Below are 26520 nucleotides of genomic sequence, written 5' to 3' on the forward strand. Positions count from 1 at the left end.
CCAGATCTGTATTGTGAAGTATGTTAGCTGCTTCTCATATGAGGCTACTTTAGTTAAAGTTAACTAAACCTGCTGAGTTTTTAGTCCTACTAGTCACATGAGGCTCATGTCTACTTGTATTGGACAGCACTGATTAGAACATTTTTGTCTTTTGGGATGGTTTGTATATGCTTGGCCCATGGAGTGGCACTATTAGGAAGTATGGCCTTGTTAGAGTAGGTGTGTCACTGTTGGCATGGGCTTAAGACCATTACCCTAGCTGCCTGGAAGTCAGTCTTCCACTAGGAGCCTTCAGATGAAGATGTAGAACTCTCAGCTCCTTCTGCACCATGTCTGCCTGGATGCTGCCATGCTCCTGCCTTGATGATAATGGACTGATCCTCTCAACCTATAAGCCAGCCCCAATTAAATGTTGTCCTTATAAGACTTGCCTTGGTCATGGTGTCTGTTCACAGCAGTAATACCCTAACTAAGACATCATTCCAGAGAATCGTATTGATTACTATTGTTTAAAATATGCTTTTGCTACATTAAATATTCCTATAATAGAAGTGATTTCACAGTAAATCATCTCTTGGAAAAAACCACAATCTCTCCACTGAAATGCTTTGTCTCCTGATCCCTTCCCATGTTCCTATGTATCAGAGTTGAACTTAAGATGAAAAAGACCCAGAATATTCTCTTTTTTGAACCCCTGTGTGCTTTCCACTGAAGTTGAGGAGTACCTGGGTTGGATATTACTGCATCCTCTGGTTTATGCATCTAGTCATGCTGCTTGAGGGCTTACTGAAAGGGCTTGTGTCCTAAAACCTCTTAGGCACATCAACCATACTCCCTTTCCTCTAAAATAATCTAGAGCTCATAGCAACTTCATTTTAGGATTTTGTGAAATCTGGTATTGGTTCTTTGCAATTCCTGTCATTGAGGCAATTCCTTAAGATAATAAAAGGTATAAATATTTTTACTATTGGTAAATGCATATTGCTTCTTCACCAAATACCTAAATGCAAAAAACCTAAAAGCATCCTCTGTTTCAGGTCGTTCAAGCAAAGCACTAGGAGGGGATTTATAGCTGCACAGTTACAAATTATGAATGTGCATGTATTCAAAAACTACACCCTGTTGATTTGCTAGTTAGTTTTTTTATTGCTGGCTTTTTGCGCGGCTCTACAGGAGACTGGCTGCAGATTTGGCTGCTACTCAGAGTGAGGAGTCACCAGGGATGTTGTTCCTATTCAGAAATGCACATGGTAGATCAAAGACAAAGATTGCAAACTTGTATATTAAAACCCATACATTACCCACACAATGAAAACCTGCATCCCACTCCACATGGGAGGCTTGGGGCTGAGTGTGAACCGAGGATGCTCAGGTTGGAGGCAGTGAAGGAGAGAACAGAGCTGCCTAATTACCCAATGTGGTGCTTTCTGGTCCCCTCCGAAGAGTGCTAAGGATTCCCTCAAAGGCCACCAAATGAAGTATGTATGGAGGGAAAGGAATGGAGGGCAGGCTTGGGACTGTTCCCATTTCTCCAACTTGGTACCTCAGCTTTTGTATACTCCACATGTTACACTTCTAAATGTGATTTCTTTTGAACAAAAGAAGCCCCTAACACTTGACAATGTAACAAAAAGCTTCACTCTGGGGCAGAAATTACTGGTGTGGAATAGGTTTGGCTATGCTCTCATACTTGCTTGCTTTCGGAGTAGAATTTCAGAGCAATGCAACTGGGCAGAGTTGCATGACTTCCAGTTTAATTTTACGTAAGATTTATGTTTATTCAGGGTATTCATTGCCAGCTAGTAGCTGCAGAGTGTAGCACACAGCACTGTTTCCTTCAGGTGCCTGTCTAGGTCTGTACCCTGGGTTCCCTCCCAGTATAGGCTGAAAGATGGTTGGAGAAAGGATTGCCATTTCTCCTCATTTTTTCACATGCCTCCTGCAGCAAGTACATGTGGATGGCGCCCCCACCTGTCTAGCCTCCTGCATGATACTAGTGCTTATAGCCCCAAAGACAGTCTACCAATAGCCTAGAACCTTCTTTCCCTTAAGCTGTGGCTGAACCACGAAATGAACATGCCGGGAGTTTTCCTAATGTTTCATCCCAAGAAGGCCAGAATTTTCTCTATACCTTGGCTTCTGTCCTTGTATCCCTGTGTGCAGCAAAGGAGAGCCTAATAACTCTGACCTTGTACATTGTGACCCTTAACCTCCCTGTTGATTTACTGGTGAACTTATTCTTCTCCCTCCATTGACTGAGTCTTCCTTCTAGTGTCCATCTTGTGCCATTCCTCCACACATTGCCAGAGTCTCTAGCCTATGTGGATGAGAAGCAGCTTGTGGATTAGCATTCTTAATGGAGCTCTGGGGTTGAGAAGTGCTCTGTCCGCCACATCACAGCTACAACTGTGCAGTCAAGGTCTGTTTTGGGACCACCTACCACCAGGTGAGCAGGTTCAGAGTCTAGCGCTAGAACCGCATGAGTCAAGTTCTAGAACCTAGGGGAGCTACCCAATTTTTTACTTGGAAGCAAAGCACATTGAACAAAGACACTTTCATGCATGCACTTCCTGATGGGTCTGGTTGCTAATGCGGTAGTGTCATAACATGTGGATGATAAGCAGTACTCATGTCTGATTTTAACTGAAAGTGCTATTGCAGCTTAAAAATAAATTTCTTCTATGACCCCATGTACTGACTGCTTGATCTCCAGGTGTGTGTACTATTTCAGAATGTTTAGAAACACTTAAGAGGTGAGGCTTAGTTGGATAAAGCACAACACTGGGTTAGGTATGAAACTGTATCCTTAAGGGTTAAACCACATATGTCCCTTCCCAGTTGCCTGCTTCCTGTCTACCTTGAAGTAAAGAGTCTCCTTAACCATTCATTTCTGCTGCCTTGCTGCTGTGCCTAATAATATGGGGTCAAGTCTTTCTGCCTTACTTTCTTTTGCCCCCTGTGTGTGTGTGTGTGTGTGTGTGTGTGTGTGTGTGCTATATAATACAATATATATATATATATATATATTAATATATTAGCTTAAAACACCCATGGGCTACATTCTTTGAAAAGTTGCTCATTTTCTCAAGTTGTGTTCTCAGGCATTTTGGTCATAGCCACCCAGAAGCAACTGAAACATAACATGGGTATCAGAAAGTGCCGTTGTTGCTGTGACAACATGTTGCTGACCATGTGGTTCACAGGAAGAAATGGAAGCTTAATTAGAAAAAAGCCAGAATACTGGAAAAAGCACCTTGATGGGAAACTTTTGGTAGAATCTCAGAAGAGTAGACTTGCAACTAGAAATACAAACAGAGAAGGCCAGGCTCATGAGGGTTCAGATAGGAATGAGAACTCTATTGGAAATTAAGCTAGAGACTACATTATTACAATATAGCTCAAAACTTGTTTACATTTTGTTTTTTGCATAATATTCTTCATGATACTGAATTTAGATTTGATAGATTAGTTAATGTCATAAAGGAAATATCACAGCAACCAGCATTCAGGCTGTGGCATGGTTATTGTTGGTCATTTTAGCAATATTTTAAATGATACTTTGATTCAAAACAGCAGAGCAGATAAACTTGAGAAGGCTTGTAGTTTAATCAGAAAATCCTAAACATAGATGCAACTAAGAAGGGATGTTTCTGAAGATGTTAACACCATTAAAGAGAAACCAATGCTTTGGATTATGACAATGGGAAACATGGTTCCAAGGAATCTTATGAATTATAGATTGCAGAAAGACTGCTACAGCCTCAGTTGTGCCCTGGACCCTTCATCAAAAACAACTCTCAGAATTCCACACAATATGAATAGCACTGAGCTAGTTCAGAGACCTGGACTCTTACCTGGGCTTCCTTGACTCTCAGTTCCCTGGGTCTTATTTGACATTTTACAAATTACTTTTAAGGATTAAAGGAGGAGCATGGGTTAAAGAGCAGACAAGGATCAGAGAAGAGTTCTTTTTTACTGAGGGGCAGAACAGTGTGTGAAAGTCTATTGATAAGTATTGAGGTACATATTGTTTCTCTGCATCACTAATGTATAATCTAACATAATTATAGGTGTAGGAGAACCTATAGTTTAGATTAGTTCTGTGTTTTGCTTCATCTGTTTTCTCTCTCTCTCTCTCTCTCTCTCTCTCTCTCTCTCTCTCTCTCTCTCTCTCTCTCTCTCTCTCTCCTTTCCCAGCCAACAAATCTGTAGCATCAAAAGGAAGAGACACATTAGGATAAAAATTTTCCTTTTCATTTTTTGTTGTTCTCCTGTGAGTTCTTTATGAAATCTTACCTTGCTGAATGGACCTGCTACTTTAGGTTTCAAAAAGTGGAGACTGAGGAAATTGCTGAAATTAAAGGGGGTGTCATTGTTGTTGTTTTGCTTGTTTGTTTGTTTTGTCCCCCTATGGATACTGGAGTAGAAGAGACCCAGGTTCTGGGCAGGCTCCTTTCTGCCACCCACTCCAGGGTGAAATGGTGTTTAGGAACCTGTTTCCTGGGGCTCTAGCTGACAGTGTTTCTAAAGGGCTGGTGAAATGGCTCAGTGGGTAAAGGTGCTTGCTGCTAAGCTTGATAACATGAGCTTAATCCTAGGGACCCACATGGTGGAAGAAGAAAACAGACTCCTTCCTCCTCCAAGTCCTTTGACCTACACACACTCTCTCTCTCTCTCTCTCTCTCTCTCTCTCTCTCTCTCTCTCTCTCTCTCTCTCTCTCACACATTCTCCTCCCACATCTAAATGTAATAAAAATAATTTTAAAAAGAATATTTCTGTATTGAAAATTTGCAGCTCAAAACAATGTGTTGTTTACATGGAACCTCTACTACACTAACTGTGTAGACAGACAGCAGTGCCCCTGGGCATGGTGAAAGACTTATGGACAGAAGGACAATTCAGAAGGAGAATGGATCCTTTTCTGGATTGGCTGCAGTTCCCAGACATAGCAGTTACTGACATGCAGCCTGGGATTCAAAGTTGGGTTCCAGCATATATTCACGAATATGGGATAGTCTTTTGCTGTTTCTGCCTGGAACTGTTAGCTGATTGGCTCTTCTCTCTCCTCCTACACCTCCATTCACTTAGAATTAGATATAGGGTATCTGGATTTTTCTCATCTTAAGAAACACTTATTCTCTTCTTCTTGAGAAAAGTAAGTTGGTGTCTTGGATATTCAAGGGCAGAGCTTGTTTGCAACAGCACACAAGTTCTTGAAATGCTATTAAAGGCTGCCTAGATTTAAAGAAAGACCCTGGTCAGTGCTTTTACAAGAAAATTAACTTTTCTCTCAATGAACTTGGGTTCAATGAAGATACCTTTGGAAAGAAAGGGCACAGTCTTCTGGCTTGATTTTAGGGTTCACACTTGTGTTCAGAACATCAGCCAAGATGACAGATTGAAGGAGACCCCAGGTGTCTGGGAATGCACATTCCCAGCTGCCCACTGGCTGTGTCTCCCCTCATGGCTCTGATACTCCTGGGAATATCCTTTTCCCACTCGTGAATCACAGTAGCAAGGAAGCTTCCCTCAGATGACATGAAAGGTTTCTCAAACTCATCGTGTGACTAGACTCTTATCTGGAAAATATTGCTTAGCAAACTCATTTTCACAACTGCATGCTAGCTCATTCTCCTCTTCTTTAACTAGGACAACTTGGATACCACAGTCTGGGAAAGAAAAACTCAGCCAATAGTAATGACAAGAAAACCTTACTTTCTTTCTTCACGCTCCTGTCCCATCCTACAACACCTCTTGTGACTTTTCACGTAATAATTAGACATTATAAGCTGGCTGTGTGAGCTTAGCCAATAAGTATTAAAGGCTGTCTGGATGGGATGCTGCTTTTGAAAGAGAGTGACTTCTCATTCATGGAATCTCTTTATCTTAACAAGTTCAGGTTCAGTGAGGACATTGCTGAAAGAATGCTTGGGGCAGCTGCTTCTTGAGCCTGCTTCCTGAATGGTGCTTGAAATACATTTGCTTTCAGCACCATCATTTGATTGGAGGGAATTTGCACTATACAGAGAACTAGTCACAAGTCTATTCACTAATTTACTGCCCAGCAAAAACGCCACATGGGACAAAGGGCTTGGAGGAGGTTTGGTTTCAACTCACATTACTGCAGTGACATCCAGGTTTGGTTGCACTTTATCTGGGTTTGCACCTTTCCATAGAAGCTGAGTTCTGTCACAAGGTACAGCTTCCCAGGAATAGAAAGTAGACATTTGAATGAGGGCTGCACAGGGGGCAGACTCTCCGTACTTGAGGTCCTTCCAATGCTCTGAACTAGTTCATTATAACTCCTCACAGCTCAACAGCAAGGCTACTGGGATTTATCCACAGAAAGACACTGTCCCTTCTCAAGTCCTCCCAGATCACAGTGGATAACCATTCTAGCTTACAAAATCCATTGTCTACATGCTGATTCCCAAACTACAGCGAAGGTTAAATAAGAGCCATTATCCTTATATTCAAACTCAGCATTTTGGGGATTTGCTCAGTTTCATACAATTAGGACTTGGATCCAAGGCCTTCACTTCTAGAACAGTCAGTTTGTTTCCACCAGAAATGATGGGTGCTTTCCCAAGTTACTGAGAGCTATTAAGCACAACCTGTAGGCCTGGCTGTTGGTGAACCATGTGTTTAAATACAAAAATCTAATAAGGCAAGAGTGCATCTGTATTTTCTTAGTGAGAAACCTGCAAAACATTCCGCTGCTGGTGCACTAATGCTGCTGTTCAGGTGCCTGCAATTGCTTTAGACAGCTTAAAGACTTTACTGCCGCCCTTTCATCATGTATGACTCAATTGGCAATCTGGTCACATTCTTATGATCCTTTTCCTAAACTTGGACTGCCTGGAGCAAGAAGACAAGAAAGTGCTGAGGACAGGTTCCATGTCTTTACTACTGAACTCCCAGAAAATGTTGGAGCATGAAGTCAATGGGTCAGTAGCTAGGGTGGGCCAGATCTCCAAATGTAGAGTGTGCATGCCTTCTAGAACTGTGTATATAACTCAGTAGTAGTCATAGGATTAGTTAGGATGTTTTGGTAAAGCCTAGCATGCCTAGACCTTTTTCCCAAGACAGTATAAAATCTAGAATTTCTTACAAATTTTCTTGATTTGATCCTTACATATTAACAGGTAATTCAAGGACTTAAAAATAATCTTTACAGACCAAACAAAAATATGAGCAAATCAAACCAAACTGTGCAAGATTTGTAGCTTCTTCTTTGCAAAACCTTTTGGTTTTCTTCTGTTTTGTTTTGTTTTTATAATTCTAAGTAAACGTTAGGAGAAATTTCCAGGATACAGAGATGTATGCTGAAGTGTCTTTATTTCTGAAATGTGTTGCATCTTCCACATCTTTGTAAGGGAAACAGAAAGACAGAAAGGCTAACGAACAGCTGGACTGCAAGTATGTATAGAACTGCCCCATGCTCCCCACCTTGGTCTGAGCACTAGATCCTCTGCTTTTCTCCCTTTCAGTCCTCACCTTCTCCCTGTCTGCTGTCTGGTGGATGAAGTGCAGATGCAACGTTCCCACGGGCACTCGGAGATTGCCAGCTGCACAGGAGTCACATGCACATCTGTGTTCACTAGACAACACCACCTCTTATACAAGAAAATGTGTCAGAGTCTAAGTAAGTGAGATGGTAGGACTATCAGAAGAACCTTCGACTGGCCTTAGAGTTAAAAAAATAAATTCCTTACAATTATTGGTATTTATTCATCTCCCATTAGGGATGGCTTGCTTATGACATAATTCACAAATGTCAAGACAACCAATATAGTTAAGAACTCTCATTTTTAACAATAAAATTAAGTATAAGACAACCCCCCACACACATAGATCAGCACTCTCTGCCTCTTATGTCTTTTGTTATTGCATGGTGGGCCAGCTTCCTCTTCTTAAACTCTTATAACATCTGTAATGAGGGTCTTTAGAGTGTGGCCAGAGCTGGACTCTCAAGGTAGAAAGGAAAATAGGAATTACCATTTTGTCAGAGCATTCTGTGAGTTAGAGTCCACATGTTCTCCCAGTCTAACTGGTAGCTGTGGCCCTGCTGAACTCCTGAGTGCTTGATGTTGAATCAGATTGCCTGACCATAAGCTAGGAAGAAAGGACCACCTCCTCCCAACCCCATCTTTCATCCATGTTTTTTGAGGTCTCATCTCTCTTACTTTGGAAAAAAATCACTTTCCTTTGCAATGTATAGAGAAATGAAAATTTGGAAGGTGGGGCTAAAAAGCAACTAAAGAGGAAAGACAAAGAGGTGACCAGCAATCTGAGTAGTAGGTCTCCTGGGGAGGAGGTGTCTAGATCTGAGAGTCGACTAGGACAAAATGAGAGCAGAGACAAATCTATTTTTTCCTCTAGATCACCATAGGGAACCAATGTAATCTATTTACACGCAATCTCAGGGGAGATGTCTTTAAATAGCTAGCTTGTCACCATCCATTTCTTCATCCTCCATAATCACTCCAGTGCCCTCATCCTCGAGGAGAGTCAAACCTGCAAAAACAAAATGTACACTTGCAATTACAAATATCCAATTGAAATATCAGGCAGCCCCTGGAGCCCCAAGACTGCTCTCAAAGGCATGGTGACCCAGAAATGTTTCCATGACTAGGAAGAACCAAGTGACCTTATTAGATCTTTGCCGAGGTAGTCAAGAGGACTCCATTTGGGAGACAGAGGCCTGAGCCATAGGCTACCTTCACCCTTGTGCAGTATGGTAGGGATGAAGGCTCAGGGATTTAGGAGCCCAATTGTTGTGGGTTCCAGTTTAGCCACTCTTTTAATGTAAATGGGACAAGCTAATGTTTATCTAAATGTCCTCTCATATAAAATGAAGACACTAATATTTATTACAAAGGGGCGTTGCATCAATTCAATAAGATGTTTGTAACATGTGTAGCAAAACTCCAGTGACATGGCTCGGGAGTAAATGTATATGTCATTAACCTGACAGCCTGAGTTTGATCTCCAGGACCCCTATGGTGAAAGGAAAGAAGTAATCCCTACAGGTTGTCCCCTGACCTCCACAGGCCCATTGTAGCCCTTGTACTGCTTGCCCCTGCCCCACACCTAAATACATACTATAAAAATGTTTACAGTCATACCTATGATCAACTAAATGATGTGTTTTTTTTCACTTTATTTTTTCTATAATTTCTTAGTTTGTTTCTCTTTTGAATGGGACAGTAAGTCTAACAAAGTCAAATCTAAAAGCACCAGAGAAATTACTGAACTCTGATGTCTGCTCCCGATGCCAGCCCTTGGATGGCAGAGCCCCCACATGTCAGAGCAAAGGGAAGGGACTAGAGAGCAGTGCATTTTCACACACAGTATGGCCACACTCTAGATCAGTTCTTCGTTTGAAGATAGAATTAAAATATCCCCATTTTTAAAAAATGTAGCAATATTAGGTAAATCCTTACTTAGGCAAAATATGAAGTTATTCTTTGCTGGCCTGTAAAATTCAGAACATTTAATTTCTTCCTTCCTTCCTTCTTCCCTCCTTTCTTTCTTTTATTCTTTCATTCTTTCTCTTTAATTTTTCCCTCCCTCCCTCCTTCCTCTCTTCCTTCCTTCCTTCCTCCCTCCCTTCCTTCCTTCCCTTCCTTCCTCCTTCTCTCTCTTCTTTCTTTCTTTCTTTCTTTCTCTCTTTCTTTCTTTCTTTTCTTCTTTCCTTCTTTCTTTCATTTTTCCCTCCCTTCCTCCTTTCCTCTCTTCCTTCCTCCCTCCCTCCCTCCGTTCCTCCCTTCCTTCCTTGCTTCCTTCCTTCCTTGCTTCCTTCCTTCCTTGCTTCCTTCCTTCCTTCCTTCCTTCTTTCCTTCCTTCCTTCCTTCCTTCTTTCCATTGTATCATTTTTCACAGCTGATCAGTTCAGAAAAGGCCAGCAAAGGAGACTTCATTGATGCTGCCCATTTGTGAAAATAGGACCACTTTAATAAATGACAAATGAGTCTGGGTAATTTCTGTCTTTTCCCTCTGGTCCCTAGCCATGCTTCCCACCACAGCCTTGCACTAACTGCCTCTACTCCTCTCATTAGAGATTTTCCAGTCCATGCAACACTTCCTAAAGATCTCAGCTTGGGGATTGGAAGCCGTGCTCCACACGGGGCCTTTCTACAGCGTTGGCCTCCACTCAACAGCAACAAATTAATGAAAACTGAGTGTGGATCTTAATGACTGTTCATTTGATTTAATTCCTAGTTTGTTTATATTTTTAACCAATTAGTATTTATTGGAGGAGAAAAACAATTTCAAGTCTGGCTGAAGCTAAGGCTTTTGCATAAATCACTCATAAAACACTGTTGGAGATATTTCCTCTAATGACAGCTGCATAGAGCTCCATTTTTATTTAGAATTAAAACTAGTGTGCCAGGAGCGTGTAGAATTAGCTATGTTGATGGGTCAAACTTTTCAACCTTCCTTTTTTGATATCTCTTTACATTAAGTTGAATTTCAGGTAATTAAAAATAGACAAAAATCTTTGAATTTCTATGATCAGCAACTTTCTAGTTACTCTGGGTGCCCTTGAAACAGAGTCCTTAAAAATCTGGGCAAGAAGGTGGGAGGAGGCCCTGGGATAGCAAGAATAGCAGGGACATATTAAATGGCAAAGGCCTGCCCTTCCTGAAGTGGAACGATCTGCCCACAGGGGCACGGAACATAATTTAATGTGCAAAATGAGCTCGAATTTTATATCAACACAGGCAAACATTGGTTGTAATAGTTTATAAGGGAACGATATGGGATATATTATGGGATATATTGTGTTTGGACTTTTAATGGGACTCCCAGTTGCTGCTGACGTCTGGAGATGTGGAAGTGTTAGGATATAGGGCCCATCAGCAGGAAGTGAGATCATCGATCACTGGGGGAATGCTCCTGAGTGACTTTCCCATCCCATTCCCATTCTGTTTTCTTTCCAAGCCACTAAAGGCGAAGTAACCTGCTCTACCATGCACCTTATATTGCCACGTTCTGTCCTGACACTGGATCACAGGCAACAAAGCCAAGTAACTATGAACAACAGCTCTGAAAATCTAAGGCAAACAAAACTTTCCTCTCTTTGAACTGATTTCCTTCAGTGTTTTGTCATAACGTTGGAAGAATGCCCACTACAGAGCTCAGCACAGTGCTGATTTTCTGGTTACCCTGTTCAGAGAACCCACATAGGGATGGGCACATGCTACTACTGCCTCTCCTGTCCTTGTCATTTTAAGCATTTGAGGACAGTTTGAGCAACACTGATGTGGTCTGTCTTCCTCCTGGTCTCTGTTCTCCTGAGGAGTCAGAACTGTGTCTCTGAAGGGAGACATTAAAACCAGAGCTCTTCCCTTGGTTATTCATCCTTACTGAGGAGCTCACTCAACCCACCCAAGTCTCATCTTACCTAATTGGGAAAATAACTTGCATTTCCTCAAGGGCTCGATGCTGCAAGAAAGACTTGGGCTTTCAATCTCTTTATCCTTTTAATTCTTCATGTGTGTGTATACGTGCATGTGAGTCTACATGTTTGCAGGTACATGTGTACATGTGTACAGGCAAGAGATAAAGTATCTTCCATAATCACTCTCCACTTTACATACTGAGACAAGGTCTCCGGATCCGAAGATCATCAATTCAGCCAGGCTAGCCAGCCAGCCTCCTTTTGATGTCTCTTGCCTTTTCTTCATGAGCCCTGGGCCCACGTCTATACCCAGAGTAAAAAGCTGGGTCTGGAGATTTAAACTGGAGCCCTATACTTTATCCACTAAGCCATCTCCTAAGATCATGCCTTCATTCTGTAGTTCGCCAATAATATCCTATAGACCCTCTGCTAAAATCATAGTTTGCATGCTAGGAATCCTTGAGCAGCAGTCATGTTCCTGGCGTTCCCACACATCCAGCCTCTAGAACAAGTCTCAGACATAGTAAAGATCTAGCAAATGTCAATTGCTTTCTTTCTGTATAGAGCAGAATTTAGAGTTTAGGAAACTTGGCTGCTTGGAAGATGTTAGCATATTGAGCCAAGAAACACCCTGGTGTTAGGCCAAGATTTCTAGTCCTGGATCTTTGTGCTGATTCTAAGCAACATCTCACCTAGGCACCATCCAAACCACTGCTATCTGCTTTCGGTAGATGTTCCTCAAACCTTGAGAAGCCTTGACAAAGGTGTCACCTGTCCTCATAAACCAAATTAAGGGGTTTCTCCTGAGTGAACAGATGTGTCATTTACAAAGGTGGCGCTCTCTTTCTTCTGTATAAATGCACTGCTTTGAATTCTGACTCCCAACTGTCCTGTTGGTGGTCACTATTACATGCTGTATCATCCTTATTTACTTTGGATCTTTTTGTCCCCAAGATAGACTGAGTACTTCTTTTCTCTTAAACGGTTCTTGATACCTGTTTCTGACCAATCACACCCAACATTCCCTGTCATGCAGTTTTCAACTGTGAGCCAAATTTGAACAAAGCCTGGGCATGACAAAGAAGGAAGTCTTAGAGGACTCCCCACAGAGGCTTCACTCAGGCAGTTGGACTTGTCAAATAAGCTCATTAACCTAAGGGAGTGAGATGGTTAGCCTGAGGTTTAGAAAGGATAGTGAATCCTTGTCCGGTTTCCACTTGCCAAGGGTTAATGAGATATGTCTCTATGGTGTCTTTGCCTGTGAGTTCCTCTCAACAACCTGATTAGAACCAGCATGAGTCTTTCTGAATACGCGCCAAAAGGCTTCATCCTTCTCGGCTTAACTAGCATTGTGGTTACTGCCAATTCTTTACATACTGAAAGGTTCCAGAAATAAAGCACCTCAGCTAACCCAGTAAGAGAAGCTGGGGCCATGCAGGGTTGTCTGCCCCTGGAGTAGAGCTTCCCTGACTCAAGGATCTTCTGTAAGTCTGCAGGGTCTGACTGTGATTCTCCTTGTTTCTTTTCCCATTCACTCTTCAACTTGTGTATGAACTTCCCAGGGACAAGGACAATACCTCATTACGTGTGTGTGTGTGTGTGTGTGTGTGTGTGTGTGTGTGTGTGAGAGAGAGAGAGAGAGAGAGAGAGAGAGAGAGAGAGAGAGAGAGAGATCTGACATGTATTAAGATACCTATTGATACTTGTGTATCTTTTCTATCTTCCTACATCTCTGTCTCATGTCTTGAAAATTAGTTCATATGATTTGGGAAATTATTCATGAGTTCTAGCAGGCATAATCCACATAAGATAGGGAAGCAGGAATCTCACCTCTTCTCAAGATCCCACTGACATTTGCTTCATTGGCTGAGTGACTTTGACTATGTCTGCTGAAGCAGGAGTAATTTCTCAGCCTCCACCTCCTCTACGTCAGCCCCTGGGGAACTACCAATGAAGAAAAACCCAGAAGGCAGCAGGACGTATGCTCTTCCCCTGGGCGCGTGAGTGCGACACAGCCTGCTAGGCCAGGACACAGGGCACGCCCCTCGCATCTCCAGATGGTTAGACGCCAACCTGCTCCCCCTCCTGTGAGTGTTCTAGACCAGCTGTTTTGTTTGTTTGCTCTGCTTTTACCTGCAACAAAGGGAGGCACATGGAAGGCAGGTGTGTCTTTTCTCCTTGGCCTTTTCTGTTCCACGTCAGTGTTATGAAGAGCTGGACCTGTTTTGCCCTTTGGAATTCTCTCTTGAACATCATATCTTTTAATTAAGTGTTCTGAAATCACACCTGCGTGGTTAGAGGAGCAGAAAGAAGAACAGGGTCAAGTAGTGCAGTTTCCAGATCCTAATGCTGAAGTGTTGTACATTGTGGGCTGGTACATGGAGAAGGCAAACAATGTGGCTTTTAAACTTGCTTTAAAAAATAAGAAAAAAAAGATTTCCTATAAATAAGTGAGAATAGTTTTTTATTATTAGGTGTTTTTAATGCCCAGTCTCATTTTGCCTGAATTGCCACCACTATTAACTATCTCAGGAAAGAAAGAGAAATGCCTCTGATTTTTCAGAGCTGAAGCAGTGAGGAGGGGGTCATATGTCTGTCCTGCAGGCTGTGAGTTACACTCCTTCATCCTGATCTTTTAGGCATTGCTCCACTGTCACTGACCTTCACCCCATACCTGCTATGTAGAAGGAGAGGGACTGGGCGGTGGTAACTCTCCACCATTTCATCCTTTTCTAATGGCCCCCTTTACAAGCGTTTCCACAATCACTCATCAGACTCATAACCCATGATCTTGATCTAAGAACGTCCATGACAATGCTGCTTCTTGTTGCAAATTCCACCTAGGTGTGCACTGAAAACATGTTTAGTGTCCCTCAAAACATGTTATGAGTAGAAAGGATACGAAGTAAATGGTCAGAAGTAAAGGAGATGGGGGAGAAGAAGCCTATCACAAGACATACTTGAAAGTGCAATAGAGATGTTAGCCTGGGCTCCATTGCTGTTCCAGCTTCTTCCATGGTCAGGGGACAAGGGACTGAGGAAAGCCCATGTCATGTGAGTGCCCCCATTAATCCTCCATCCTGATGCCACCCCAGGCTTGCTCGATGTAGATGCTTACAGTAACTTCGGGAGCTTGTGGGGACTTATTCCCCATGTGTTGATGATGTCCGGTCTTATGAGACTGCCATTGCAGCCACGGAGAGCAGCGTGTCTCACCCCGTACCTGGTATGAAAGGCGGGATGTGCAATGCTGGCGTATCTTTCCTTCTGGGTTTCTTTTGATCTGACTCAACGTTCAGAGTGGCCTGCACATTCTTCCCCTTTCTTGGCTTCTTTTTCAGGTCACAGTCCTTAATGAACTGGTCTGAAAGGTCATCTGGTTTCAAAGAGGAAATGGGTTCAAAGAGGAAAAGGAGTAACAGATCTTGAGTCACAACTGGTTGGTCTTTTAACCACATTTGACGTTAGGGACAGAGGTCATTTGGCCAGAAAAGTACTTATTTTTATCACATCAACGAAAGACTCGAGTACACTTGCATGTTTGTATATGAAATAGAAAATTAGAACTCAGTGAAATTTAAAAAGTGTTTAACATCTATTTTTGTTTTACGTGTTTTGCTTGCCCGTGTGCCTGTACATGCAGTTCCTGGAGTGGTCAGAAGAGGGCACTGGTTCCCACCCCTCCATCCCATCCCCGACCCAGACTGGAGCTACAGATGGTCTCCAACTCTTATCTGTGGCCAACCAGCGAACTTAACCACTGAGCCATCTCTCCAGCCCTCTGGTAAAAGTTTAAATTTAGAGAAATCAGAGTTATCAAGGCAGAGAGAAGCAGAAAAATGTGACCAGACTTAAGCTGAATTTCTGCAGGAACAGTAGCGTCACTGCTCACCATTCAGCTTCTTTTGCTCAAGAATCATTTTCCTTAAATGCCCGCAAGCCCACCGTAACTCACGCTCCTAGAACCTGGTTTGTTTCACTAGGATATAGGGCGAATCTCTTACTTGCCTTACCTCTCTGGGCTGCTTTTCTCTTGAAAAGCCCCACTCAGACTTCAGTATCTACCTTCCTCTGTGCCCCGTGCTTTTGCAAGTCTCCTCTTTATAAAGTTATAAAATTATAATGTTGTTTTCTCTATGATCTCTTTACTTTTCATGACTACATTTACTAGATCCTGAGCAGCCCAGATTCTACATTACATCATCAGAGGTTCTCCCCGGCGATGACTCCAGACCAATCACTTGGCTCCTGAAAGCCTTGTCTAGCATCTAGCCTGCATCTTAAACCCAGGCATCTTTGTCTGCTCTGCTCTGCTTTGCTTGCATTTCTCTGCCATTGCTCGAGCTCTGATCCATTGTTCTGAAGTGATTAATCCCTGTAGTTTTAAACTCTGGACGGAATCTTCAAGGAGACAAAGATCACACGCTTTGGGGGATTTTGTTCTTAATTGCATCTCTCTCCAACAAATGTGCTCTAAATGCAAGTTGAACGAACTCTCATTCGAGTTCACATCCATCGTCTCTCATTTGCTGATTCTGAAAACTCGGGACCTAATTTCTAGATGCATTGATTTTGTCTCCATTGTTTAAGTGGAGGTGACATCTAATCAGTGTATGTGCTTTGGGTATTTGATGTCTGTCACCTGCCCAGTATCCCACCCACCATGCCATCAGTCAGCCCGAGCTGCCAGCAGATCTGCAGGGAGCCCCAGCATTCTCAGTCTTTGTTAACCCCAGCCCTGACGATTCTTTCTAATTTCCTGAATGTTAACAGCAGTTTTGCTTAGATAATATTTTAAATGATGATGTCGGTATTATTCTGGCATTACTTTGCTTTTTAAAATCATTTTAGCAGCCACAAGTACATGTTTGTTCAATACGTCCTTGAATGAATGGACTCGGATAGACTTAGTGTAAAGAGCTATTCGATTATGAATCACAAAGAAACCGCATGTTTTCTCTAAAAGCTCATAACTGTGACCTGGATACAGTCTGGGTATTTCTAGAAATATGAAAAAGAATATGAGGACTTCAGAGGTTGATTTGATTTAACATTTCAGTATTTCCTGCCCCTCCCCCTCTCTTGTTTTTTCCCTTTTTTGTCCTCTTTTCTGCTCCCTTCCCATCCCATCCCAAGAACTCTCTGTGTAGCCCAGGCTGGCCTTGTACTTGTGATATTTTTGCCTCTCCTAAGTACTGGGATTGTTGGTGTATATGGCTATACTTGGCTCCCACTTTTTCTCTATACATTTCTTTGGGAAATGTTCAGATAAGTTACTTTAAAATATTGAAAACTGAATATGTAAACCTTTGTGGGTCAAGACATACCCAACGTCATTCATGATTCTACCAAGACATTTTTTAACCACCTACTATCTGTCAAATCATTTATTAGATCCTAAAAATAAAATGATAAATTATTTTTGCCTCCAAGTTGCTTGCAGTCTATTAGAGATCTTCATAGTCCATCATAGTCCACATATTTTGAAAAGTTACACTGGAAACATTTAGTAACCACACACAATATGCACATATCACCAGCCATCCACATAGAAAAACATAAGGAAAAAAACTCACATGTCTTTGGTGACACTGAAAAGTCAGCTTTTCCTTTAAATGGATCGGTAATAGACATTGATAATATTAACACCAGCCTCAATCTAATCAATACTTACTGAGTTTGAACTCTCTAGGGCCCTGGTGTGTGAAGTTCACCTATATATGAAAAGAAGGCGTGGGGAGACTGTCCTGATTTCACTGCACATGTGGGCTCTTCCAACTTCTCAGTGCCTATACCTTACCAGTTGTTCAGTATTCATCCCCTTCCTGGACAAATTATCTCATGTAATCCCCACACTAAGCCTGCAGTTGTTCTACTTTTGTCTTCTATTTACAGATGTGACCAGGTTATTGATAAGGATCAAGCCAAGTATTGGAGCTACTCAGCTCCATTGTCAGCCTCGCTGACACTGTAATTCCTCAAAGTTGTTACCACATAGTGGCTTATTCCCCTTCCCCATGTCAGATGCACTATAGGTATTGATTGATGGTGCTTAGGATGGGTGCTGCCCAGCTGTGGGGTCCCTGAGGGCATAGCTTGCACATGAATCTGTTAAGGGTGGGCTAACATCCAACCCAAGGTGCTACTCCGCACCTAGTGCAGAGAGCCAGACATTTGTTTCAATTTTGACTTTCATTTCAATTGTAATTTTCCCTATTTTTTGGAGGAACCCTGAACATAAAATATCTTGAAGGCAATCGAGGAGAGGGGAGATGAGAGGAGTCATAGCCAGATGAGGCATTAACAAAGACTATGAATATGCAAGAGGCACATCCATCAAAAGTCTGAGTGTCTCATTTTTAGAAATGGGGAGAGGCAGAAATGTTTTTGGTGTTTTCATTACAAAGGTTATGCAAAAAGTCAGTTCTGGAAAGGAAACAGATTGACAATAAAGCAGAAAGGGGCTATTTAAAATTCTGTCTTGATAGGCAAAGAGAGATATTTGAAATATTTTATTGGCGCTGCACATGGGGTTTAAGTGTGCTGGAAAATACTGGAAACAAGCTATATTGCCACATTCCATTTATTGCCTCAAAAATGCTCTGTCTGGGACTCTGTCAGATCCAAAACACAGGACAATGCTTCTCTCCCTCTCTCTGTCTCTCTAATTCCAATGAACTTCTCTCCAGTACTTCAGCTAATATTTACACGGCGGACCCCACAGACCCATGGCTATTTGCCTGTCCATCTGGTGTAGACTGTCACCAGAAGGCAGCAGCTATCGAATTTCAGGGGCCCTTCTCTCAGACTTGCCTGAAAGCAGTATGGCAGAGAACCCTCCTGTGGCTTACAGGACAGACTTTCCCGATGGAGTATTTACCTGAGTGGCTGCCATGAGGATCGAGCTTGTCTAGTATGTCTTCTGAAAGCTCCAGAGACTGCACTGGCTCAGTGGTCATCATCTCAGTGGACATCCTCAGAGAGAGAGAGAGAGAGAGAGAGAGAGAGAGAGAGAGAGAGAGACTTTTCTAGCACTGGAGAAGTTAAAAACAGTATCTAAGTATGTCAGTATACTTTCTGTTCATTCATTCACTTATTTAATAAATACATTAAATACCAAGTGATTATTTTTACAGATCCCATCTCAATACTATTTTTCATGTATTCTTCTTATAGTTAATTGTTAAATTGATGTAAGACAAAATAAAGCAACACACACACACACACACACACACACACAGTCATCTCTCTACCTATTAGAAAGTGCTGTATGTCAAAAGTTTATTATTTGCCTATTTAAGGGTTCATGAAGCTAGTCAAATTTGAATTAGAAATGAGTTGGCTACGACTTAAAGGAAACATCAGGCATCCATCATGTGCATTGTCTGTTTTGAGTTCTATAGAGTATGATTATATCTACATAACAAATGAGGAACAGGAGCACACAAGTTTACTTAATTTATTTCGTTGTCACATGTCTTCTTAGATAAGTTTAGATTAAAACCTAGTCCTAGTGAATTCTTCGCACTCTAGTCTCTTAAAAATAAAGAAAATCCTCTGAACCCAGAGTTAAATAAGGCTCTTGGGTCCTTGTAACTGGAACTTATAAAGTAACCCAGCTGTCTCCTCATGAACACATGAGGACAGTAGGTAACTAGAGAGGAAAAGCTTGGTCTTTGTGAATATTTCTATTCCCTTCTTAGACATAAAAGCAAATCCTTTCCTGTCCCTGGATACCTCTTTCCTGGAACACAGACGCATGATCTTTTCTAGTGATTAGTTATAGTCTTGTCCAGGAGAAGTGAAATTCTTCATGAATGTCAAGTCTGGATGAGAAATGCATTAGCTGAGGCTCTGAGAAAACCTTCATTAGAGTCTGTTTCTTGGGTTCCCTTCTGTGGATTTACTGCTGGTGTTTGTAACAGCAAGGGTAAGGGGAGAAATGAACAAGGTTAAAATGACCAAGCTGATCCTCTATTCATGAGAGTCTTGTTCCTGCAACAGGCAGAGGAACCCGCAGACCATCCACAGAGAAAGTCCGGGAGCTCTGACTGAGCTAGCTCATTCACTTTGAAGACTAAGTTGGTATTCCCTGGGAAGACTGAGAGATTCTCCCCCACAAGCTGAGGTCATTGCAGAGCAGATGGGCCATTAGTGGATCACTTGAGCCTGGCTTTTAGTGTCACTCTTAGCAAACTGATTGTGGGAGTGACTTCAGCAGACATTAATTTAGACCATTGTTCCTTGTGACTGGGTACAGTCTGCCAGCTCCCTGGAACCATAAGGAAATGTGTTGTAATCATCCAGAGGCTATCACTTTGTGCCAGTAGTTTTGAAAAGGGGAATGTCCCCCAGGAAGAATGAGCTCTATGCTAACAGCTGCAGGAAATGTGATAGACGCAAATGGCCCTATTTGATGAAACTTCCTCCTGTCTGCAACATGACAGGTGTGTTGAAAACCACCCACAGTGATCTTCTATAAGTATCCATCTTCAAAGCAAACTGAAGTTTAGGGAGTTTAAATTGGCCTACCAGTAGTCATGCATTCACCACTAGAATCATTGCACAGATCTGGCCCCTTAGTGTACACTTGCCAGATTGCTCTGTGATGCTACCCTTCTCCCCTGCAACCTAAAGCAAATTACTCTTTGGACTGGAGTGACATCTCCTATGAGCCCAGCCATTGGTATTTTTTACTTCGAACCTATGCTTTTAAGCCAAACAGACTTGAAGAAACAACAACTTCCCCATAGAGTTCCTGAGAGGATGAAGTTAGATCGCCTCACGTTTAACACATTGAAGGTGCTTTCCATTGGATAGCTATTGTCCTGTTCCATTGCATATGAAAGCTGAGGAGGAGCGGCTGCATAACTGAAAAACCCCAAGAAGCAGTAGTGACTTTCTTTCATGTAGATGTTGAACTGTGGAGAACTTGCCCTCATCTAAGATAAGCAGTTTCACTAGCCATGGACCACAACAGGAAGGACCTGCTGGTGAAGCATCAGCTGGATCCTGTCAGGATTCCCTGGACAGGTTGGGGCAGCCACTGCTTCAGCACAAATATGATGAGTGCTCCTCTCAAAGATAACTCATATAGTTTTTGTGATAGAGGAAGCAATTCTATTTTAAGTCAGTATGGCTAAAATCCAGCTGTGGTGGAGCAGAATACTGTCTGTAGAAGGGGTTGGGAGACTGTTTTCTGATCTGGGATTTTATGTTACGACAATATCAAAGATGTTTGACAGACAGAGGCATGTTTTGGCCAGGGGATTACAAGATACTTTAATCTTGAGTGATATCATTGTGACTGTCTTGTCATTAAATCTTCAAAGAAAACAACCAAAGAGTAACAATAATGGGAGTGTCTGGATTCAGAGTTGTCTTGTCGATGGAGGTCAGTTATCACTAAGACCACATAGTCCTGCCCAGCTCCCCACTACCATCCTCAGAGGAAAGGAAGCTCGCTACAACGGTAAGAGGGTCTGTCTCATTTCTGCTCCCCACTCTACCCATGCATCACCCCTTTAACTCTGTGTCCCAGTTTTAGACCCTGCACTTGTCATGATGGCCAGAGAAGGTTTCTATGGCTCCACTGACAGCTCTCTGTAATTGGGGGATGGGAAACAATATTTTTTTCTAAACTAAATAATTGGTTCCCCTGGGTCTTCAGATTCCAACTCCAATGTTAAAGCCTTCAGAGATGCTTGTTCGAGGAGACATTACAATAGGGACATTTAACCTTTAGTTAAAGGGTTTGTGACTTTGTCATTTTCTTGCTTCATCCTGCCTTCGCAGGGTCTCTGGATTTTACTTTGACCCACTGATGAGTATCAGCATTGGTCCACCCACCCTCACCTGAGGACAAATGTGCTGTGGAAACCAGGACATTTTCATTATATAAGAAGCCTAGAAGGGCCCCAGGGAGCCCGGGCCATTTCATGCCTTATTTCTACAACCAAATTCAAGCATTCACCATGAAGGCTGCAAGAGCAGACGCCAAGAAGATTCATATCCTCTCAGGTCAGGTTCTGCTATTAAATGAGTTTATGGTGAACCATATAACAGCCTTACTATCCTTCGTCCTTTCTGCCTTTCAGATGTCTCAGAGAATAAAGACTGAATAGCTTTTCTTGGAAGTTACTTGAGAGAATGTGGGTGACCCAAGGGATGTGTGGAATAGACCAACAGCCTTAGCTTTAGGGTCTTGGGGAAATTTCCAAGACTCCACGTGTTGCAGTCTTGGAACTTCCTTAGTAACTCTTTTCATAAGGGACCCAGCCTTTCTCTCCCCTGGAATTCATACTACTGCAAATGCCACTGGGAGTGGAGAGCCATGAATTATTATCCTACTGTGAAGCCAGTGCTCGTGATATCTGTCACCTAGTCTTTTGAGAGTAGAAACAGAGAGCCAAGGAGCTGGCACCAGGGAAGGTATCTCTTTAAGTTGAAAAAGAGCCAGAGGGCCATTGAGTGTCAGCACAGCTAGGAAAACCTGAATGCACATTTTGCTGAGGCCACAGTCTCCACTCACCCAGGCTAGGGGACAGCTGTGCTGTTTCTGCAGCTCAGTTTGAGGTTACAAGCTGGCCCAGGCACTGTGTTCTCTTAAGAGGGTAAGGCTAAACATTTTTTTTTGAGTTTTTTAAATTTTTTTCATTTCTTTGATCATTTTATTTCCCCTTTTTTATTGGATATTTTATGTATTTAAATTTCAAATGTTTTCCGCTTTCCCGGTTGCCCCCTCTGCCATCCCCCTCCCCCTGCTTCTATGAGGATGCTCTCCCTCTCACCCACTCCCACCTCAACACTGTGGCATTCTCCTACACTGGGGAAATGAGCTTTCACAGGATCAAGGGCTTCTCCTCCTATTAATGCCAGACAATGCTATCCTCTACTACATGTGCCTGGAGCCATGGGTCCCTCTTTGGTTGGTGGTTTAATCCCTGGGAGCTCTGGGGGTTCTGGTCGATTGATATTGTTGTTCTTCCTATGGGGTTACAAATCCCTTCAACTCCTTCAGTCCTTTCTCTAACTCCTCCATTGGGGTCCCCGTGCTCAGTCTGATAAGGACACTGTCAAAAGGATATACATTTTAATACATGGGCAGGAAATTGCCCCAAAGCTGACATACTGTGAGGTGGCACTAGGCAGAAGCTGTCTCACTCATTTTCCTCACTCTTGCTGGGTTGTCTTGTGTTATCTTGCAAAGTTAGTTTTCATGTCTGCACACTTGATCCTACCCAAAAGGCCAAGAATGCAAGATCTTTCATGTCTGTGGCGGGATGTACCAGGGGCTCTTCCCTAGGGTTGGTAACATGACTAGCACCCAGCCAGAAGCCAGGCACACACTGACCCTTCCGTGGGTGGATGGTCTTTGCTCACTTAGTCGCTGTAATTAGGATACTTATTTTTAAGTTAATCTAAATTGTCATACCAATCCCATCCTAGTGCCAGCCATTTCCAAAGCTGCGAATGAAATTAGCACAGCCACAGGCACAAACCTAAGGGGGAGAACAACTATTTCCAGGCCTCAGGGTCAAGAGAAGCTCTCTCAGGAGCTGCCAGACACTCTGCTAACCGTATAACATTCTAAGGGACATCCCCACACAGCCAGGTCTAGCTTCTGCAATACAATATTGATGCAATACAAGTTTGGGAAGACCAATATCCACAGCGTAGTGTAGACTTGGTTAGCCCTCCCTCTGGCTTTATACACTTCACAACCTCTTTTGAACTGAGGATTGAACTCAAGCCCCAGAGCACCTCATGAGCAGATAGAATTCTTTCATGTGGAGACCTAACCCTGCACACAGTCCTCTTCATGGACTGACTGTGCTGTGAAGGAAGATGGGAGAATGTCCTGAGACAAACGCACTTTGCCCAGACCCCCAGGGCCTCAAGTGAGTATGAGGACCCGCCACATTCAGCTCCAAAGCTTCAGTTTTGTTTGGAAGGACACAGACTATCACAGAGCTCAGGACCCCCACACCCCTAGCAAATTGATGTGACAATTGTGACTTTGTCCATCCCAGAGAGCCCCAGGTTAGCCTTGCTCCATAAAAAAGCACTCAATGTCACCAACATGCTTTGCTTTGTCCCACCAAACAGAAGAAAGCAGTAAGTTACTGGAAGCTGGCTTTGTTTTCTTTAACTCATCAAAGTTCCTGGATAAAAATCCAAAGCACTTACCAGTCAATGCAGGTGCTGAGCAGAGGAGAAGAAGGCTAGAAGCAGTTCTTCTGACCGTGCTGGGGCTCTACTCCTCGGCTGCACTGGCTGCCGCTGCCCTACTCCAGCTCCTCTTATCTAGGGACCAGCTGCTGTGGTTGCCATGGGGATGCTCTGTTTCTCAGGCACCAGGGCAAGGGGGATGGAGAGAGAACAATAACTAACTTGGTCATCCCTGCTCTCTGCAGCAATAATTGTATATTACAAACAACAGCAGCACGTGGAGTCTTATGTTGAGTTCTTAGTGTGTCAGGGAAATCAACACGTAACAACTCCACTTTGGAATCCTACTGAAAATTCAGAGGCAGGTTTAAAAACTGTTTTTCAGGGGTAGAGTTGCCTGGAATTATAAATATGGAAACTGAGGCACAAAGGTTCGCAGCTTCTCATTGAGGGGCAGCAAATTGCAATAGTGTTGGTGTCAGTTGAATCCAGAGCTTGATGGCAGGATGAGGAAAGGGATAGTGATGGCATCTCTTCCTAACTTGTGTAGATTGTGCCAGGCATTCCAATCCCATTAGCCTTCATAACCTTAAAGGGAACAGCTTTGCCAATCTCCATCTGACCAGGAGAATGAAACTGAGAGGCCAGATCATCACCACAATTCTCTTAAAGGTTCATACATTTTTTTCATGAAGACATGAAGTCTCATGGAACTCAAGACCCCATATAACTTGCAAGACTGACAAGAACATGGTCTTACCATTAGCAAACATTAGCAAAAGGACAGTTCAAATCCAGCACCGAACACTGATTCCCTGTTGCTGGCCTCTCTGTCCTACTACTTATCAAAGAACATTTCTAACAGCATAATGCTACACTGTCTGGAGGCCAAGAAAACTATATTCTTTCAAAGAAACCAAACAAGATGTTCCAATGCCAAAAATCATATGCATATCTCCAAAGGCTTGGGCTCAAGTAAGCAGGTAAGACCCACTGGCCTGTTTGGAGGAAAGCTGTATGTTCTAGGACAGTGGGTGCCCTTTGACAGTATTAAACAAACAAAAGAGCAAACAAACAAACGAAAACTCCCAAAGACTTCTTGTAAAAAGATAGAGGCCTTTAATCCCAGCACTTGGGAGGCAGAGGCAGTGGATCTCTGAGTTTGAGGCCAGCTTGATCTACAGAGTGAGCTCCAGAACAGCTAGGGCTACGCAGAGAAACCTTATTTCCCAAACCCAAACAATAACAAAACATCAACAATGGCAAAGGTGACAACAGCAAACCCCCAAAACAATGAAAAACAAATCAAAACCAAACCCAAAACATCCAATCAACCAGCCAAACAGAGGGTGAAGACTGCCAAAAGGTCCTTGGGAAGGAAAGTCCTCATGTTGAGGAACAGTGACAGGAAGAAGTTCCCTGCTTCCAGCTGCCTGTCACCTAACCAACAGCCTTTCTGAACACTCTATGAGCAGTGTCTTCATTTAAATATGAGTGGAAAGGATACACTTTCTCCCAAAATCCTTAAGCTTTTGTTTCAAATGTAATTTTTGGGGTAGCCATCAATCATCATATTGTTTTTTTAGTTTACATAGTTCAATAAATCTTATTAACACTGAACATTTTTGCTCCCTTTTTACATATTTGAGAGTGTAATTCGTTGTACTGTTTAGAAAATCACTTCACATAAAAACAACTCATAGCACAGAAGTATAAAGGAATAGTTCAGAAGGAATCCCTATAGCCACTAGGCAGCCCCAACCCCCACTCCCCTGCCAATGCAAACATCTTGATAAACTACAACAGTGTCAGAGCATCCACAATGGCATTGATGTCATAATATTCAGACCATTTCTGTCATCACATGACTCCTTCAGCAAGCATATGTATAGGTAGACTTACCTCTCACTAACCTGTTCCCTTACTACCAGTTTGTTCTATATTTCTGGGATTTTGTTATCTCAACAATTTGATGAGCATGGAGTCCTGCAGGAGAAGGCTTTGGGCTAGCATTTCTCCTACAGCATGTTCTCTCCAGATTCATCACTGCCTGTATCAGCAATGCCTTCCTTTTTACTATTGAGTAATATTGCATGGTTCCAGGGTGCTTAACTGTTCACCTACTGAAGAACACCTGGGTTGTCCCCAATGTTTGGCTTTTGTAAATAAAGCTGCTCTGAACATTTGTGTAGGGGCTCTTTGTGTGAACAAAATCTCTTGTTTCTCTTGGATAAGTGCCCAGAAGTACAATTTCTGGCAATCAAATGTTTAATGTTATGATACCATACAGCAGCTGTACGGTTTGCCATCCGCACTAGCAAGAGTCTTGTATCTTTGCATCCACACTCTTGTATCGAGCCTTTCCTTCATATTGCCACAATTTTCCTGAACACTCTTCTCATTATGTAGTGATAGCTTATTATGGTTTTGATTTACATCACCTAAAGGGCTGGGATATTAAACATTTTTCATGTGCTTATTAGTCCTGTATATCTTTTCCTTGTGTAGAGTCTCTCTGCGTCTTCACTCATTTTTCAATTGGATTTTTTTTTATTGTTGAGTTTTCAAAATTCTTTACATATTCTAGATACTAGTCCTTAATTAAAATTTTACTTTGCAAGTATTTACTCACAATTTGTGCTTATCTTTTTAATACCTTTTTAAAAAAGATTTATTTATTATATATAAGTACACTGTAGCTGTCATCTTCAGACACACCAGAAGAGGGCATCAAATCTCATTACAAATGGTTGTGAGCCACCATGTGTTTGCTGGGATTTGAACTCAGGACCTCTGGAAGAGCAGTCAGTGCTCTTAACTGCTGAGCCATTGCTCCAGCCCTCTTTTTAATATCTTAATAGAGACCTTTACACACACACACACACACACACACGCACGCACGCACGCACGCACGCACGCACGCACGCACGCACGCACGCAC

General features: G+C 42.5%; 1 protein-coding gene across 2 annotated transcripts; it reads right to left on the bottom strand.

Moving 5' to 3' along the window:
- Positions 1-7322: 7322 nt before the first annotated feature.
- Positions 7323-23697, bottom strand: Ppp1r17 (protein phosphatase 1 regulatory subunit 17). 2 transcript variants are annotated; one of them, XM_032906439.1, is made up of 5 exons: positions 23598-23697; positions 18289-18383; positions 14632-14784; positions 13542-13694; positions 7323-8518 (listed from the first exon to the last, which is right to left on the bottom strand). In XM_032906439.1, exons 2-5 carry the CDS (start codon positions 18380-18382, stop codon positions 8439-8441), a joined length of 480 nt encoding a protein of 159 aa, XP_032762330.1. In that variant the 5' UTR covers position 18383; positions 23598-23697; the 3' UTR covers positions 7323-8438. The 2 variants fall into 2 exon arrangements, with proteins under 2 accessions (XP_032762330.1, XP_032762329.1); XM_032906438.1 differs by having other exon boundaries at positions 18289-18442; positions 23598-23694.
- Between the last annotated feature and the right edge of the window lie 2823 nt (positions 23698-26520).

Source organism: Rattus rattus, chromosome 6 (assembly GCF_011064425.1).
Source record: "Rattus rattus isolate New Zealand chromosome 6, Rrattus_CSIRO_v1, whole genome shotgun sequence".
Lineage (NCBI taxonomy): Eukaryota > Metazoa > Chordata > Mammalia > Rodentia > Muridae > Rattus > Rattus rattus.